This window comes from Canis lupus, chromosome 9, assembly GCF_011100685.1.
Source record: "Canis lupus familiaris isolate Mischka breed German Shepherd chromosome 9, alternate assembly UU_Cfam_GSD_1.0, whole genome shotgun sequence".
Classification (NCBI taxonomy): Eukaryota; Metazoa; Chordata; class Mammalia; order Carnivora; family Canidae; genus Canis; species Canis lupus.
Window position 1 is genome coordinate 37,751,659 of NC_049230.1, and position 17,980 is coordinate 37,769,638.

The window sequence follows — 17,980 nt, forward strand, 5'->3', positions numbered from 1 at the left end:
TCATAAAGCCTTCTTCATAGCAGCCAAACTTCAAAGTCCTTTGTTCTGTGCTGCTCCCAAGGCCTTTGTTTCCAGCCATCTGGGATTAAGAATGATTTGTGGACATATTTTATCCAACCTTTCCCTATGCTTATATACATCAGGTTGTACTATATTGTTATACTCATTTTTGTATCCTCCACAAGGCCTAACAGAAAACCTGGCCTCTACCGGGTGATCAGGAAATGGATGGATGGATGGATGGATGGATGGATGGATGGATGGATGGAATTAGGCAGGAATCAAGAGGAGGCTATGCTCCATGAATAACACCTAGCTGCTCCCAAAGGCTCCCAAACCCATCTTCAGGATTCAAGGAAGAGCTCTGCGTCCTCAGAGTAAGAACATCCCCAGTGTAGGCACTGTGGCTATCCTTCCCAGTCCACCAGCCTTCCAAGACCAGGGCCAAGAGGAGGCTTGTATGCTAAACGTATAACCAGGCTTCTTCAGACCTCCTTGCCTCCAAGGGAGTCCCTTGCAGCCAAGGGAGTACCCCACATACATACCCTTCCTACCCTCATAAAAAGCCATAGCTTCACCAGCACTAACTGCCTTGAACCCAGCAGGACTAAATGCATTATATAACTTTTCTCTATTTATAAGCAGCCATGCCAAACAGCAAGCCCCATCAGGATCTCCACCTGCCCTCGCCTCCCTCTACTCTCATTTACTGAAACACTTCCCTCTGTGCCTCTAAAGTTCACAGTCCATCGATGGCAAAACTCCCCGTATCTTCCATCTATTCTCTGAGCTTTGCCTTCAACGGGTTCCTCAGGCAGTCTGGAGAGAGAAGATACTGAGGGACAGGTCAGCCCTAGTCAAGGCTGGGCACAGAAGCCGGAACTCTGGGACACAGAAGCAAGTTGTCAGGTGCATGAGGGTGGAGCACCCTCTGCTGGACATAATTGGCACAGTGGCAGTTTGGATAAACCCATATCACAGGTACACAGGAGGAATGGCCAAATAGACCTTAAACTGGTTTGGAGTCCAAGGTCCAAACAGATTTTAAAAAAATCAACAAACAAAAAAAAAAAAAGCCAAACACCTCAGCAATAAATGAGGACCCAAGGATCGGCACATTGTTTTTCTCGTTGTATTAGTAACATAATCTGTGAGAGGAAAAATGTGAGCTCAGTCGTGTCCTTAGACTGGGGGTGGGGGGGGGGGACACCCTTTTCAGAGGCCTAAACCCTACCCCTTGCCCCAGACTGTGCACTCTCTAATCCTGCCTTATGTTCACCCTCCCAAAGACCGATCACCTTGGGCACTGGGAGAGAGGTTCCACCCGCCCTCCTCCCCCAAGATAGAGATGGTGGCAGGTAAGATGGTGAAATCATATGGATCCAGTTTTCAGAACTGCCTGCCTCCTACCTGTGTGACCTAGGAGAATGTCTTTAACCTCTCTGAGTCTCAGTAGCCTCATTTATAAAACAGTAATAATCTCTGCCTCACTACTGCGAGGATTAAGTAAAATAGGGCATATACAAGGTAGACAACACAGCACACACACACACCGCATGTTCCCTTTCTCTACTCTCCTTCTCCTGAACTTAAATACTTATTAATCAGCTGTACCAGGCCCCGCCCACCCTTTCAGCAAACACTGAGGGAGGCACCTCCTCTCTCCCCCACTGGCTCTGAAATGCTCAGAGTCCAGAGAGCTGTGAAGTCAGAGTGGATGACCAGCCTTGCCTGGAAGCTGAAGGGCCCCCCTGAGAGAATGAAGTTCTCCATGACTGCCTTCTTGCTCCTCATCTTCATCCTCATCCTCACCACTCCTGCTTTGCATGGCCAGTCAAGTGAGTCCACCTGTCCCTGTAGGGCAGGAATGAGGAAGGGGTACAGGGCAGCTAGCAGCGAGGTGATGCCAAGAGCCCTGTCAAGTCTCAGTCATCAGCCACAGGGCCTCTCCCCTCCAGCAGCACACCTGCTGTCCTCAAACTCTCCCCTTTGCAAGCAGAGCTGGGCTGGGGTCCAGATCCCTTCTGGGATCATCAGGCAGTTCCAGGAAGCTGGGTCAAGGACACGTGAGGAGTCTCAAGGATGAAGAACAGGAATAGTCACTGGTTAGGAGGAGCTAAGAAAGTAACAGAAGAGACAATAATAAACGTGAGCAATGAAAGGAGAGCAAGACAGGTGGAGGAGAAGAGCTGCAGTTGCTCTGGGAGAGCAAGATAAACGACATTGGGGAGGCAGCTAGACCCAGGAGTGGGGACTCTGAACATAGACACCCCTTCCTTGTAGTGTCTGGCACAGATCGTTGGAACTATCATGGCAGCCAAAAGAAGGCCCAATGGGATGCCCAGGTGTGCAGTGTGAGGATTTCATAGGCTCTATCCCCATTCCTCAGCCTGGATCTAAGCAAAGTCTATAGAAAAGAGGAAAGGGATTGAAAGATTTTGGAGACACAGGACACCTGGGACCTGTGGAGAACGAGATTTTGCCCATTCCCTATCTTTGTCTCGACCACCATTTATGAAAAGGACCACATACCCATCTCCAAGTGCTCTAGCCCTTCTTTTCTCTCTAAGGCTACCCCAGGCAAGTGGTCTGGCAAGACTCTGCTTGTATAAAGTCTCAGGGGAGCAAGGGTCGCACCCAAAACATAATCTGGCCACACGCTCTCAAGATGCCCCTGAACTTTGTAAACTTGGCTGACTACCAAGGTCATGGGTATCACTGTGTACAGAGCTGCATCTGGTGGGTGGCAGGAGGTAACAATGCCCTTAGGGAAGGTCAAACATACCACTGCAATGGGCTCAGTCTTCAAAAAAGACAAAATGGCCCACCCAAAGCATGATTCAGCCAAATGGTACTCTTAAGATATTCCAATCTTGGCCACCAGCTGGAAGCAAGGGGTCAGACTGCAAAGGGTTTGCACTCTGCAATTTTGGAGACTGGGGGAGGTGTCTGCCTGCCCTCTTGTGTGATATCCCCAACTCCCCAACTGATAAGTAATCAGGGGAGCTCAAGGAAAACACAGTGCTAAGAACCAATTGAGGCCAGCATTCTGTCAACATCAAAGAGGGAGGGAATGTGGCATTTCCAGGCAAGAAGAATGATCATTACTACCATCTGCTCTTAATTACAAGCACCGACTGAGCCGTTCTATGTGCCAGGCTCTGTATTAAGGGCTTTACAGCATTTTCTCAACTAACCCTCACTATGATCCTAGGACATAAGCATCTTTTTATTCCCATTTCATAGATGAGGAAACCTAGAGAAATTTTTAAAATTTGCCCATTATTCAAATCATTTAGTCAAGATTCCTATTCAAGATGTCTGACCTGAATCCTAAATTAAAACACTTTTCTTTCTGCCTAAATTCTCTGGCTCATTGCTCACTCACCCACCTCCCTGACCTCAGCCCCTCTAATGCCTCTAGGATAGAGTCCACACTTCCCCCTCACAACTCAGAAGGTATGCTTGTCCTCCCCACCCTCTCCAATTTCATTTCCTTTTTTTAAAGATTATTTATTGATTTGATAGAGCACAAACCTGGGGGGCAGGGAGCAGAGGGAAGAGAAGCAGACTACCTACTGAACAGGGAACCCAACGATGTGGGGTACAATCCCAGGACCCTGGGATCACAACCTGGGCTGAAGGCAGACACTTAACTGACTGAGCCATCCAGATACCCTAATTTCATCTTTCTTACCTCCTTCTTACATTGCATTCCAGCCACCTGCAACCACTCAGCACTTCCCACACACACACAGCTTCTCCCGCCTTCAGGCCTTCATACCTTTCTTTCTTCTAGACCCTACAACCCCTTTGTCTTAATCCTGCTCAGCCTTCAAGAATCAAGTCATGCACAGTGTGCTAGAGGACTTCTTCCCCAGCCACCCAGGCTGGGTTAGCTGTCCCTAATTCTGTTTCCAAAGCACATTGTGCCAAATCCTATTCTATCCCAGGCCACATTCTACTGTCATATTTATCTTTTCACTTTCCCTTTTCACCCTGACTAGACTGGGGGATACTCAAGAGTAGGAACTATGTCTTCCTCAGTTTTTGCTCCCTTAGAGCTTGGCACGTAACAGGGGCCCAATACATGTTTACCAAACCAAACCCTGGTTCGCCAGAAAATGTAAAAAACCGAGTCATTTGCATTTGATGAAACTCAGTTCAGAGGCTGGAGATTCTACATGTACATCCTCCCCCATTTTTCTCACTTTCTCCATTACCCATCAGTCCCTGCTAACAGATGGCTTTGCCATCAGAGGCGTGGAATGCAATAAATGGGAGATAAAGGTAGGCAATTATGGGCTCCCTCTATGCCTACTTGACTCAGTTTTCAATGTGATTCCCTCAGAAATTCCTGAATCGCTTAACAACTCTCCCACCTGCTGCCTGAGGCATCATGAGAAAGTTTTGCCAAAGAAACTGGTGGCGGGATACAGAAAGGCCCTCAACTGCTACCTGCCGGCAATCATGTAAGCATTCCCTGCAGATGCTTCTGTGGAAGGGGAAGGGGAACCTAGAGCGGGAATGAGGTGCATAGAACTAAGTGTCTCCATGACAGAAGAAGGGGAGTCATGATCAAGGACTTGGGCTTTGAATCTCATAGGGCAAGCCTGGGTTTAATTCTTGATTCTGCCACTTAGAGTTGTGTGGCCCAATAAATGGCAGCGATAATGAAACCCACGCCTGAGTGTCTTGGCTGAGCGGGAAACAGGCTAAAACAGGGATGATGAGGTCTAGAACCCAGACAGGGAGGCCTTCTGAGGGAATTCAGGTCAGAGAGGCCCAGGGAGGCAGTAATGAGCTGAGCCCCATGCAAGCTAGGAATGGGGGAGTGCAGACTGGACGCCTACCCCACTCCATGACCGCTGATAGTCTAACTCTGCCTCCACAGCTTTGTCACCAAAAAGAACCGAGACATCTGCTCCAACCCTCAAGACAAATGGGTCCAAGAGTACATCAAGGATCCCAAAATACCTTTGCTGCCTCCCAGAAACATGGCCAGGGCTAAAAGCATTAGGTCATAGGAAGGCCACACCACAGCTCTCCATGACCATCAGGCCTTGGTGGGAGTCCACATCCGGGAAAGAAAGGTGCAGCCCAAACGAACTAAGGGTGGTGGAAGGGGAGGTGGGCGGGGGGTGGGGGTGACTGGGTGATGGGCACTGAGGTGGGCACTTGACGGGATGAGCACTGGGTGTTATTCTATATGTTGGCAAATTGAACACCAATAAAAATAAATTTATAAAAAATTAAAAAAAAATTTTAAAAAGAAAAATCCTTTAATTTAAAAGAAAAAAGAGGAAGGAAGGAAGGAAGGAAGGAAGGAAGGAAGGAAGGAAGGAAGAAAGAAAGAAAGAAAGAAAGAAAGAAAGAAAGAAAGAAAGAAAGAAAGAAAGAAAGAAAGAAGAAAGAAAGAAAGAAAGAAAGAAAGAAAGAAAGAAAGAAAGAAAGAAAGAAAGAAAGAAAGGTGCAGCCCTGTGAAAATGCAGGTGGCCGTGTGGTCAGAATGACAGTGGCAATCAGAGAAGCTAGCCAGTGATTCAAAAAGTAATTAAAGGGATCCCTGGGTGGTGCAGCGGTTTGGCGCCTGCCTTTGGCCCAGGGCGCGATCCTGGAGATCCAGGATCGAATCCCACGTCGGGCTCCGGGTGCATGGAGCCTGCTTCTCCCTCTGCCTGTGTCTCAGCCTCTCTCCTCTCTCTGTGTGACTATCATAAATAAATAAAAATTTAAAAAAAAAAAAAAAGTAATTAAAAACATTTCAAACATGTTCTGTCTCTGGAGGAAATGCCACAGTTAATGGAGAAGGGGATAAATACGTTCTTAATACACAGAAAAACATATTTCACATCCTTCTCGCTCTGCTTTCAGCCTCACCTCTCACTCACACACCAGCCATCCTAGATAATTATGTTCGGCTTCCAACCAGCCAGAACATCTCTGGCCTCTGACTCATTAAAATCCCCACGGAACTCTTGACTTTTCCTGTCCATCCTTATCCCTTTACTAGATCTCTTCTTCTTTTAAAACATAGGGTTTACTTTTCTTTTTTCTTTTTTTTTAAGCAGGCCAAAGTGGGCATATTCACATGCTAATAGTTTTTGTCCTTGTTGTAGAGGTTTTGCTAGATCCCCCCCATATGTGGTCTTCCCCCAGCAGTGCCGACACAAAAGAGAAGTAGGGACCACTGTTCCCACGCTGAGCTACTGACATGTCTTACACAGCATAATGTCTCTAGACTTTTTTTTTTAAGATTTTATTTATTTATTCATGAGAGACACAGAGAGAGAGAGAGAGGCAGAGACACAGGCAGAGGGACAAGCAGGTTCCATGCAGGGAGCCTGATGTGGGACTGGATCCTGGGACTCTGGGATCACGCCCTGGGCTGAAAGTGGTGCTAAATCACTGAGCCACCAGGGCTGCCCCATGTCTCTAGACTTTACTCATGTTGCAGCATACACACTTCAGGCTTCATTCCCTTGAGGCTGAATAACATTTCATCCTGTATATATGCCACATTTTGTTTACCCATTCATGCTTTGGTGGACTTCTCAGTATCCATACCCCTTTCCTTTACATTAGCCAGAGTTAGTGGATCTTGGTTTCTGTTACTTGTGCTAAAAGCACTTTAACTTGGTCAGTGGCCCATTAACCACCAGCCAGGGTCTCAGAGGCAGGTAAGGATCTGAGGCTCTGGCCCACATGCTTCCTGCCCGTTGTCCCTCCCCAGGGGGCCAGTGCTGCTTACTTGAGAACTTCCTGGACTGGGAGTTCCTGCTCCTTGATCCAGGAGTTCCTCTCCACCGTTCTTGCTATCAGAGCTGAGGCGTTACAGATAAATATGATCAAACTTCTCCCTCTAGTAGCTCACAGCCTAGGGATGATAGAATCACTAACAAATACAATGTAGTCAGACCAGGACCTTTGCTTGCAGAAGCCAGAATGGACATGGATGGGTGGCAGGGCTTAGATTGACACAGGAGTCAAAATAAGTTCAGCATGTACACCCAGAGCAATAGGAAGTTTCAAAGTCCTGAGCCAGCACCAGGGTCAAAATCAGCGGACCAGAGTTCAAAAGCCTAGAGGACAGGATGGAGCTGAAAACAAGGAAGCACAAGCCAGGGCCAGGATCCTAACAGGCTAGAAAGGAAATATTGTTGTTATTTCTCACTCATTTACTCTCTCTCTCTCTCTCTCTCTCTCTTTTGGTCCATCAGATTTCAGAGGTAAGAGGTCAGTCTGAAAACCTAAATGAAAGTCTATATACAATGTCAATTCCCATCCTAGCACATAACATAAAGCTTACCAGAAACTCCTAATGGTTCAGAACTGCAAGTACTTTCCTCAAGTGCAACAATTGTTTTTAAAGAGGACTATTTCTAAGCTTTTCAAGGTAGATAGATGCCTAGCTTTAAACACACACACACACACACACACACACACGACCCCCTCCTTGGGGACACACTGGGATCTGCCAGTCCTGATCATCATAAAGCAAAGACCTCACCCATGTAAACCTACACCCAGCCAGCTCACAAGACTATGTCCTTGTGGGACATAGGTGATTGACTTGGGGAGGGTGGAAAATAAGCCCTAGAATAGTGGGTCTCCATGCAGCTATCTTTTTTTTTTTTAAGATTTTATTTATTTATTCATGAGAGACACAAAGAGAGAGAGAGAGAGTCAGAGACACAGGCAGAGGGAGAAGCAGGCTCCATGCAGGGTGCCCGAAGCGGGACCAGATCCCGGGTCCCCAGGATCACACCCTGGGCCGAAGGTGGCACTAAACCGCAGAGCCACTCGGGCTGCCCCCATGCAGCTATCCTTTGATGCTGGCCAAGATGATTTTGAGGAAGCAATGGGCAGATGCAAGGAGGAACACTGAATCTCTCTAGAGCCTCGTGATTACCAGCGATGGCCTTTTCTTCTTTGAGCCAAGTTTCCTCATCTGCAAAATGGAGCTGACCCCTTACAGGGCTATTGTGACAATCCCCAACCACAGGGTCTGGAACAAGTAGTAGAATAAAATGGAAAATGTGGTTATTCTCTTAGAAGCTAGAGCAAGAATCTCTTTCATGGAGGAAACAACCTCTGTTAAGAAAATATGTCAGTAGCCCCAGTTAAGGCAGGAAAGTCACCCAGGACAGGACTACAGACTGGGGCAAAGACTTCAGGAGAAGGTGTGAGCCAGGAGGAGGAACTGTTCTGCCTTTGAGAGTCACAGAGGAGTGGGGAGAGTGGTCAGGGGAACAGCTGGAGCCAGTGCAGTGAACAGTGGGACCTTCCTCCTCCCTGGAACCCTAAAGAGTCCCATCAATTATGTAGACCCAAATACTTGATGTGAGTGGTTTAGGAGATAACTCCCCATTGAAATTAGCATAGATGGGAGATGGGGCCAGTGGCCCCAGAACAAGGAATTAGAGATTGAGAAATGTGAAGTAAGTCTTTGGAAGGTCACAGAAGACTTGCAGAAACTTTGGATTGCCCTAGACAGTAGAACTGGGGGAGGTAAAAGACTCCCAAGCAGTTCTCAAGATCCAGGGATATGCCCAGGGTGGCTACTTCAGTCTAGGTGGTGAGGAAAGACCTCACCCAAGGAGGTGAAGTGTACCCCAACAGCTCAATGACAGCTGCATGAGGAATAAAACTTTCCAGGCACAGGGCACAGCTGGTACAAAGTGCTGGGCAGGAACTAGCTTGTGTACAGGAGCAGTGTGGCTGGAGCATATGGCCAGGAGAGCAGGGTGAGGAGCCAGAAGGTAAGAGGAGGTCAGGGTACTTTGTAAGCCAGAGTAAGGAGTGTGAGATTTATGTCAGGGGAGGTGGGAAGCCATTAGGGATTGTTTTAAGCAGCCAAATAGCATCATCTGATCCACTTGTTTAAAGGAATCCATGTCTGCACTAGCTGCTGTGCAGACATGGATTCCTGGAGATGAGGGAGGGAGAAGGGAGACGAGGTAGTGGTGGAGGTAGAAGAGATTAGGGAACTACTTGGGGGACAGAATTGAAAAGAAATACTGAGAAAGATTTGGGCTTGAGTAACCAGGTGGATGCTGGCACAAGTTCTAGAAAGGGGGAAATCTAGGGGGAAAGTAAGTTAGGGAGTGGAATCAGGATAGGGACAGGACACTTTTGAGATGCTTGTTAGGTATCCATGTGGCCATAATGGTCAGGGAGTTGGCTGTGTGGCTCTGGCATGCCAGAGAATGGTCAAGCTGGAGATGTAAAGCCACAGGATCAAGTGAGGCAGGCAGGAAGGTGATGAGCAATGGACTCTGGGGCACTTTTAGAGGTAGAATAGAGCAGGAGTTGCACATAGATAGGAGAGAGAAGTAGCCAGTAAGATAGCAGGAGCAGGACATCTAGAACAGCATGGTGATCTGCTGGCCAAGACAAGAAAATAATTTACAAAAGAGGGAGGAGTCGAAAGACGAATGGATAAAGAAGATGTGGTCTATATATACAATGGAATATTACTCAGCCATTAGAAACAATGAATACCACCATTTGCTTTGACGTGGATGGAACTGGAGGGTATTATGCTGAGTGAAGTAAATCAATCAGAGAAGGACAATCATTATATGGTTTCACTCATACAGGGAATATAAAAAATAGTGAAAGGGATTATAGGGGAAAGGAAAGAAAGTGAGTGGGAAATATCAGAGAGGGTGACAAAACATGAGAGACTAATAACTCTGGGAAACGAACAAGGGGAGGCGGATGGGGGGATGGAGTGACTGGGTGACGGGCACTGAGGGGGGGCACTTGATGGGATGAGCACTGGGTGTTATACTCTATGGTGGCAAATCGAACTTTAATAAAAATATATATATATTATTTTAAAAACTACATTACAGAACTATAGTAAAAAATAATAATAATAAAGAGGGAAGAGTCAAGCAGCTAAGAAGTAAAAGAGAAATAGAGAAACAGCCATCAGATTTGACGCATGAATGTCTGGTGACCTGGAGGAGCATGGAAAGAAGCCTAACCAAGGGTGGTGAAAGAATGGGGCTATAGAAGTGGGGGTCAGGACGCGACATAGGTAGCTCTTCCTACAGCCATTTTATGAAGGGAACAGAATTTAGGGTTGGAGCCAGAGAGGTATGGACACAATGGAGGACTTTTTTAAAATGTGAGCATGTCTGTGTGCTGATGTGCCAAGTATTCAGCCTCTCTGAGCTTCAGTTTCCTATGCTGTAAAACAGAGACCAAAACACCTACAATTGCAGGTTATTAGGAGAATCACACCAGTTAACATACACAAAGTGTCCAGTCCCATGCCTAGTTCATCACAGAGTCAGCGCTTATGGCTCCCATGCCAGAGAAAGAATGCTTGTACCGAGCAGGTTATTCCTGGAAAATGAAAGAGGACGGCTTTCAGTTCCCACATTGCTGGTGAAAAAGGAACCACGCTGTGAATGGCAGGATCAAGAAGCTGTTTATGACTACAGTTGCTTTTACCCTAAGCACACACTCAGAACTTCCCTCTCTCCCCTACCCCTTGTGCTCTTCCCAGAAAGGAGCCTTCCCCTCCTGACTCTGTAGCTAGGGGCTTCTCATCTGAACCACAGAACACAGATAATGTGAGGGACTATTTTCTCAATTCTCCCAAGGATGATATGTAAGTAGCATTATGCTAGATGCAAAGGAGAGAACTTAATCCTTCATATCCAATGCATGTCTTTGAACTTACTTTAAAAAGGCTGCCTTGGAGGCAGGGACCACCACTCTAAATTTATGCTTTGCACCTGGTAGGTGTCACTGAATGTCTATTCATGAAGTTCACACAAAGGCCTTGGGCTGGCTGGGCAGAAGGTGTGTTCAGAAGTCAATGTGATGAGCCCTTTTGGCTGTGAGTCAGAGTGTCATGTCAGGAAGCACCACCATGGAGATGGCATTTTAAACTAGATCCTGGAGGGTGAGGGTTTGCAGTCACTGCAAAGCAGTTCTAGTCTGATGTGATCTTAGGAAAATTAGTGGGCAGTGCCACCCAGTGGTTAAGAACTACAATGACTAGGGATGCCTGGGTGGCTCAGTGGTTGAGCACCGGCCTTTGGCTCAGGGTGTGATACCAGAGTCCCGGAATCAAGTCCCACATCTGGCTTCCTGTATGGAGCCTGCTTCTCCCTCTGCGTAGGTGTCTGCCTCTCTCTCTCTCTCTACTCATGAATAAATAAATAAAATCTTAAAAAAAAAAAACTACAATGACTAGACTCTAATTCCTTAAAGGGCTCATGCACATGGTTCTGTCTAAGAAGCAAGAATTGGGCACTTGAATGAGGAAGCCTGTACATAATGCATAAACCCAGCTGCTGAGAAACCACAAATGTTGGAGAGGATGCGGAGAAAAGGGAACACTCTTACACTGTTGGTGGGAATGTGAACTGGTGCAGCCACTCTGGAAAAGTGTGTGGAGGTTCCTCAAAGAGTTAAAAATAGACCTGCCCTACAACCCAGCAATTGCACTGTTGGGGATTTACCCCAAAGATACAGATGCAATGAAACGCTGGGACACCTGCACCCCAATGCTTATAGCAGCAATGTCCACGATAGCCAAACTGTGGAAGGAGCCTCAATGTCCATCGAAAGATGAATGGATAAAGAAGATGTGGTTTATGTATACAATGGAATATTACTCAGCCATTAGAAACGACAAATACCCACCATTTGCTTCAACGTGGATGGAACTGGAGGGTATTATGCTGAGTGAAGTAAGTCAATCAGAGAAGGACAAACATTATATGTTCTCATTCATTTGGGGAATATAAATAATAGTGAAAGGGAATATAAGGGAAGGGAGAAGAAATGTGTGGGAAATATCAGAAAGGGAGACAGAACATAAAGACTCCTAAATCTGGGAAACGAACTAGGGGTGGTGGAAGGGGAGGAGGGTGGGGGGTGGGGGTGAATGGGTGACGGGCACTGAGGGGGGCACTTGATGGGATGAGCACTGGGTGTTATTCTCTATGTTGGTAAATTGAACACCAATAAAAAATAAATTTATTATAAAAAGAAACAGCTGCTGAGATGGGTACTCCTCGTACCCACATACCATTTTCTAAAAGCCACTAAGAAAAATTTTAACTTTTTAAACTTGTCATCTGAGGTTCTGCTTCCAGCCTAGAGAACTGCACACCAAACATATCTAATAAACTGATCTTTCTACAAACAAAAGCTATAAACTCCAAGCAAAATGTTTAAAATACAATTGAGAGCACAAGAGACTGTACAAAAGCAGGCAGATTTTGGAGGGCATCAGAAATCAAGTCAGCAATAGGCATGGAATGAGTTCCTAATTTTTGTGGTTTGGGTTTGAGGTTCAAGGGTAGCTGCTCATCTTGAAAACCTTTTCAGGAAAACCAAAGGACCAAGCCATTGACCACTTCAGGCAAGGCTCAAATAGCAAAGATCGTACAATTTGTCAGGTGAGCTTTTACACAGAATTCGGAAACCACCCATGGTTACCTTTACCTCATCATAATACTAAAATCTCTGCTCAAGGAGGAGCACGAGCCTCATTTACATAACATGCAATATATGTAGAGGCAGGTTTCCTCAAGGTACATGTGAGGCCTTATACCCACCTCTAAATACAATATCTAAATGTTTGTCCTAACCCTAAATTAAAGGAACCCATTCACCCTCGCTGGAAGAGTTACAGCTTTGGAAGTTATCCCTCAGCAGACATGGAACAAACCACTTTTCCTTTATATATACAGAAAGGTTAACTCAGAGAAAAGGCTGAGTTGAGCTGACAAGGCTGAGTCAGTTGCTCAGGCAAATAGTTAGCTAGGTTACAGAGTAATCATGGAATCTGGGCTACAGGAGGATTGCATGGAAGAACAAGGGATGGCATCAATGAACCTCTGATCATGATAAGGAGCCCTCCCACCCACCCCTCACCAGGGTCGTATCAACTTGTCATGTGCCAGTCATCCATCTCTTGGGACTTCAACCCAGGGCCCAAGCATTCTGTTTTGAAATCCAGAATTTGAAAAGGCAGAATTTGAAATGCAGAGCAAGTTTAGGAAGCTAATACATTTACTCTGTTCATTCACACCATCCTGAGAGAAGAAAGTTTTGAAAAATAGAGGAGAGTAATTATGGATTGTGGGGGTATTGCCTGGAGAGGTCAGGCTTGAATTGGGCACTTGAATGAGGAGGCCTGGAAGCAGAAAGTCTTGGAGAGGAGAGGCATCCATACCCACCACAATCCAGTTCTTATCTCAGCCTCTGCAGACAAACTCCTCCCTCCCCAGTATCACCTTGGAGACATCAGTAGAGTGTGTCCCACTAGTAACTAGGGTCCAGAAATAGTGGTCTGCTGCTCTAAGATCCTCAGAAGCTCCTAATGCCCCCAGAAGACCATCCAGTCTGTCAAGTACCCTCTGGCTAGGGCCTCCTAGGGACAGGGACCTCCTATTCTCCAGTCCAGCAGCAAGGGCTTCCTTCCCCAACTAGTCCAGCCAGCTGTTTCCAAGGGATTCCTGCTTACCTTGCTTTGAACTGAGCTAAGAACCAAGATGACTCTTATCTTTGGGCATCCTTGACTCCAACTCTAGGTCCACAGCCCCCTGGGAGATCTGACTAAATGTGATGCAATCCCAATACTACATACAGCACTGGTATGGGTCCAGAGCCCCTCTCAAAACTCGTCTGTTCCTTTGACCTGTTCTCTCGCTCCAACCTCCCTGACCAATCAGGAGTTCCACACAAACTCAGCAGCAAGACTCACTTTGCTGGAGCTCCTTCCCGGTAAACCTGCCCCTTGTTAGATAGCCCTGGGAAAGAAGGCAGGGCCAGTGCTTACTTAGAAGGAGGAAGACATAATGGAGAGCCAGGTAGAGAAACAAAACCCTGCTTCTTTTACCCCCAGCAGAACAGTCAGAGGAGCAGAGGGCAGGGCTCGGGTCAAACAAGCAGATAGCAATGTGTCATAAAGATCTCTCTTTAGCAAAGAGATTGGAAGGAAACTTGAAATCAGAGAAGCCTGCATTCAGTTTTAGTAATTGTGATGTATCTCGTGCAGTGGAATGTTATACAGCAATTGAAAAGAGCAAGCTACCAGTAAACACAATGAGTGAATTTCATAGACATGATTTGAAGCAAAAGCCCACAAGAACACACACTATATATGAAATTCAGGGAAGTCAGAACAGTCATAGGTGTGAAATAGTGGTTACTTTTGAGGGGATGGATATTCACTTCAAAAGAATATGAAGTAGACTTCTGGGGAGCAGAATATATTCTTTGTCTGCATCTCAGTGATGGCTACATGTTTGTTAAAAAACTCATCAAGCCTGGGTGGCTCGGTCAGTTGAGCGTCCATCTCCTGGTTTCAGCTCAGGTCACAGACTAAGGGTCATGGGATCAAACCCTGCATCGGGCTCTACACTCAATGAGGAGTCTGCTTGGGATTCTTTCTCCCTCTGCCCCTCCCATTCGTGCTCTCTCTCTCTCTCTCTCAAATAAAATACATTTTTAAAAAACTCATCAAGCTATAGGATGTGTACACTTCACTCTGTATAAGTTTTACCTCAATTGTTTGTTTGTTTAGGTAGGCTCCACACCCAGCATGGAGCCCAATGCAGGACTTGAACTCACAACCCTGAGATCAAGACCTGAGCCAAGATCAAGAGTCATGTGCTTAACCTATTAGCACCCTAGGGTTTTTTTTAAATAAGGACTTTGAGGTTTGGAGGACTGAGGGCATGGCAAAGCAGAGCAGGTAATTTTAACGCTGTTCCCTGGGGAACGGTGTATGTATCAGGAAAAAAGCCAGGATTATGCAGAGAGGGATAATACAATGAGACTTGAGAGTCAGACTATGCTCTTCTGCTCCCTTGCATGGCATTTTTAAAATGGTAAAATAGGTATTGGGGAGGAGCTAGAGAAATCCTCCTGATGTAGAAGGCTTTGCACCCTTACACATTAACTCAGAGTACCAAGTACGCATAATAGAAATGCAGGACAAACTGCTCATAGCATATCCACCAGATAATGGCATACTACTAGAAGACAGGCTTCCAACTTTTATTCTCTGGTAAGACATTTTTGAGGTATTTTCCTATTTTTGTCTCTTCCCTTTGCTCATTCAGGCAGATCCATCCACACCATGCAGCTCAACCACCCATCTCAGGGGAGACAGGACACAAGGCAGTGACTAAAACTGAGTCTCTTTGGCTCGTGTGTTCTCAAAACCTAATCTCTGCAGAAAGGATAAAAGAGGATTCAGAGTAATCTTTTTTAATGTCTTCGCCAGAGTTATTAAGGGCTGTGGATCTTTTCCAAGCCAAAGAGAGCTGGAGGGAGGCAAGCGCTACATGTGCATCAGCATGGCCTGAAGCAAGGAGACCCCAAGAGAAAAGGCTGTGGACAATGTCCAGACAGGTGGGCCACAGCCCTAGGGAAGCCCTCCATGTCTTCAAACATGACCCCAAACTCTCAGCATGCCATCAGACCCACGGACCATACTAACCCCAAGTAGGAAGGCTCAGCAGTAACCTGTGGGGACAAATCACCATATTATGGGCTCTCCAAACCCCCGGGTGCACCCCAGAAAGGCTAAGTTAAAGTTTCCCACCAGACCAGCAAAAGGGCAGGATACAAAAACACATCAAATTAAGCTACAGGAGTAAAGTTTTCTTTCCTATAAACCTAAGTTTGTAGATGTCGACTTCAGCTATAACTCTGGGTATTTGCACATGAATTGAATCTGTTATAATGATTTGAATCTGTTCTATGATAGTGAGGATTATGGATATAAAACATTAAGTTTTTGTTACCCTGTGTCCCTGGCATGGAAACCTAGAAGGCAGGCAGTACTCAGCTGAGGGTATTCCCATTGTGGCTCCCCTGTGACTCTGGTCTGACCATAGACATCCCACACCCTATCCTGAGGCTGAACTACTGTGGGACCTCTAGCTGCCTCCCTCCAGGGCTCAGCAAGCAGTCTGTAGCTGCTGGCTGCAGGACTGGCAGGGTGCCTACTCACCTCCTTTTTTGCCTTACTGCAGAACAGAATCCCTGCCAGCCTCATATGGGGTGGGGTGGGGGATGCTTTTCTTCTGCAGAAATCCCCCAGTGAGTACAAGCTCTGAGTCTGTCTGCTTACATTTCACAATGGCAGAGAACGGTCCTCCCAAACCTGCCTTGGAGCCCAGAAGTGGATGTTCTGAGTCATAGAAGGGCCTCCACTTCCCTTTTACTAGCTGGAGTTGTCACTGTCTCTTCCTGAGAAATATCTTTTCCCAGACTTCGCTTCTGACCCTGCGACCCTGTCACTGTCCAGCTTCAAAGAACAAGAGGTGGGGCAGTTGGAAATGAAAAAGAAAACACTCACTGGCCATCTTTTATGTGTCAAGCAGGCTACCCATGTCACCTAATCCTAATTTCCACCTTGCAGGCCAGGGATACCCATATAAGGCATGTGAGAAATCCATGGGGAGCTCAGAGATTTTGAGTAACTGGCTTCAGCTCACATAGCTAACAAGTGAACAAGCCAGAATTCAAGTCTGTGTCTGACTCCAAACCCCCAAATGGGACCTGTCAGTGTCTGATCCAGCCCTCTCTGCAGGCCCTGTGGTACTATCTTCCTAGAATCTACACTCCCGTCTCAGCTTCCAGGGGTACCACGCCCCCATTGCCCAATCTCTCTGAATGCCAATCTCCAAAGCCCCAACAGAGGACTCTAATTGGCCCAGCTCACCGTTTTAATCCAGGCCATATAACTCCTGGCCAACCCCTATATTGTGAACATGTGCGACTCTGCCTGAAGGTCTTTTGCTGCAGCTTTTTCCTACTGGAACTTCCTGGGATCACCTCCCAATAAACTACTTGCCCTGACATCCTTATTTCATGATCACTGCTGGGGAATCCTGACGTAAGAAAGGAATGAGAGGAAGAAAAGTCAAGAATGGTTCCTAGATTGCTGGGCTGACCAGTCAAACCTCATTATTTTAGCTGAAGCAGCTACATGTATTGTGCATTTGCCATACTCCAAGCATTCTGCAGGGCCCATGACACAGAGTATGCCAATTGATTCTCCCAGCCCCATTATGTGGTACTGTACCAACCCCACAGTACCAATAAGGAAATAGGCTCGGAAGGGATCAGCCATTTGTCCTGGGTCAGACAGCTAGTGGCAGTTTTCAAGGGGCAAGAGGTGGGGGAGGTAGAAAATCCATACTGCCTTGATATTTGGCCACTCATAATGTGCTACTCATGAGGATCCCTCCATACCATGTGCCAGCCCCTCACTTCCAACTGGAAAGTTCCCATTTCCTCACAATAGAGATCCTTAATGGTCCAATTATTATTCACCTTTTCACTGTGGAGAGAGTGGACATAAGAGTGGAAAAAGGACAGAGGGCAGGAGAGAAGAAAATGGTAAGAGCTATTTTGTATTGGCTGCTGACAATGTGCTGGCACTGTTAATGTTCTTGACGTCATCCCACTTAAACTTCCCAACGAGCCTTGGGGAAAGAACTGTCTAAAGTTACACCCATTTAACAGAAGTGGGGAAGGACAAGTTCTTTTTTTTATATATATTTTATTTATTTATTCATCAGAGACACACAGAGAGAGAGAGAGAGAGAGAGAGGCAGAGACACAGGCAGAGGGAGAAGCAGTCTCCATGCAGGGAGCCCCATGTGGGACTTGATCCGGGGTCTCCAGGATCACGCCCTGGGCCAAAGGCAGCACCAAACCACTGAACCACCCAGGGATCCCCAGACAAGTTCTACAGAACAATAAACAGCCAGTTCAGCGAATCTGACACCCATGGGCCAGGCTCCAGTCCCTTCTCACTGTGACTCAGCCTCTGTGTTTTCCACTTCTCTCTTTTTTCCCCCAACATCGTACTTTCTGAGCATTTCCTGCCTGGTCCCTGGGGAGAAATCAAGCCTCCTTAGGAGGTTTGAAACAATCAAGGACAGCTGTAGGACACAGAAGGGAGAGTCACAGCTCTCAGGGA

The 17,980-nt window shown here is 46.5% G+C and overlaps 1 protein-coding gene and 1 long non-coding RNA gene across 3 annotated transcripts in view; one reads left to right on the forward strand and one right to left on the reverse strand.

The window, feature by feature from the left end:
* Positions 1-17,980, reverse strand: part of LOC111097421 — a 71,430-nt gene that overhangs the window by 13,057 nt on the left and 40,393 nt on the right. The window lies entirely within an intron of this gene.
* CCL16 (C-C motif chemokine ligand 16) lies at positions 1,662-5,136 on the forward strand. Its single transcript, XM_038548085.1, has 3 exons — positions 1,662-1,838; positions 4,352-4,472; positions 4,895-5,136. Exons 1-3 carry the CDS (start codon positions 1,682-1,684, stop codon positions 5,025-5,027), a joined length of 411 nt encoding a protein of 136 aa, XP_038404013.1. The 5' UTR covers positions 1,662-1,681; the 3' UTR covers positions 5,028-5,136.

Bases quoted from the DNA above. Each gene is read 5' to 3' on its own strand.
- CCL16 (XM_038548085.1), top strand. From the start codon at position 1,682: ATGCTCAGAGTCCAGAGAGCTGTGAAGTCAGAGTGGATGACCAGCCTT. The intron at 1,839-4,351 runs GTGAGTCCACCT...TGATTCCCTCAG, and splicing joins TGCTTTGCATGGCCAGTCAA to AAATTCCTGAATCGCTTAAC. The intron at 4,473-4,894 runs GTAAGCATTCCC...CTGCCTCCACAG, and splicing joins TGCTACCTGCCGGCAATCAT to CTTTGTCACCAAAAAGAACC.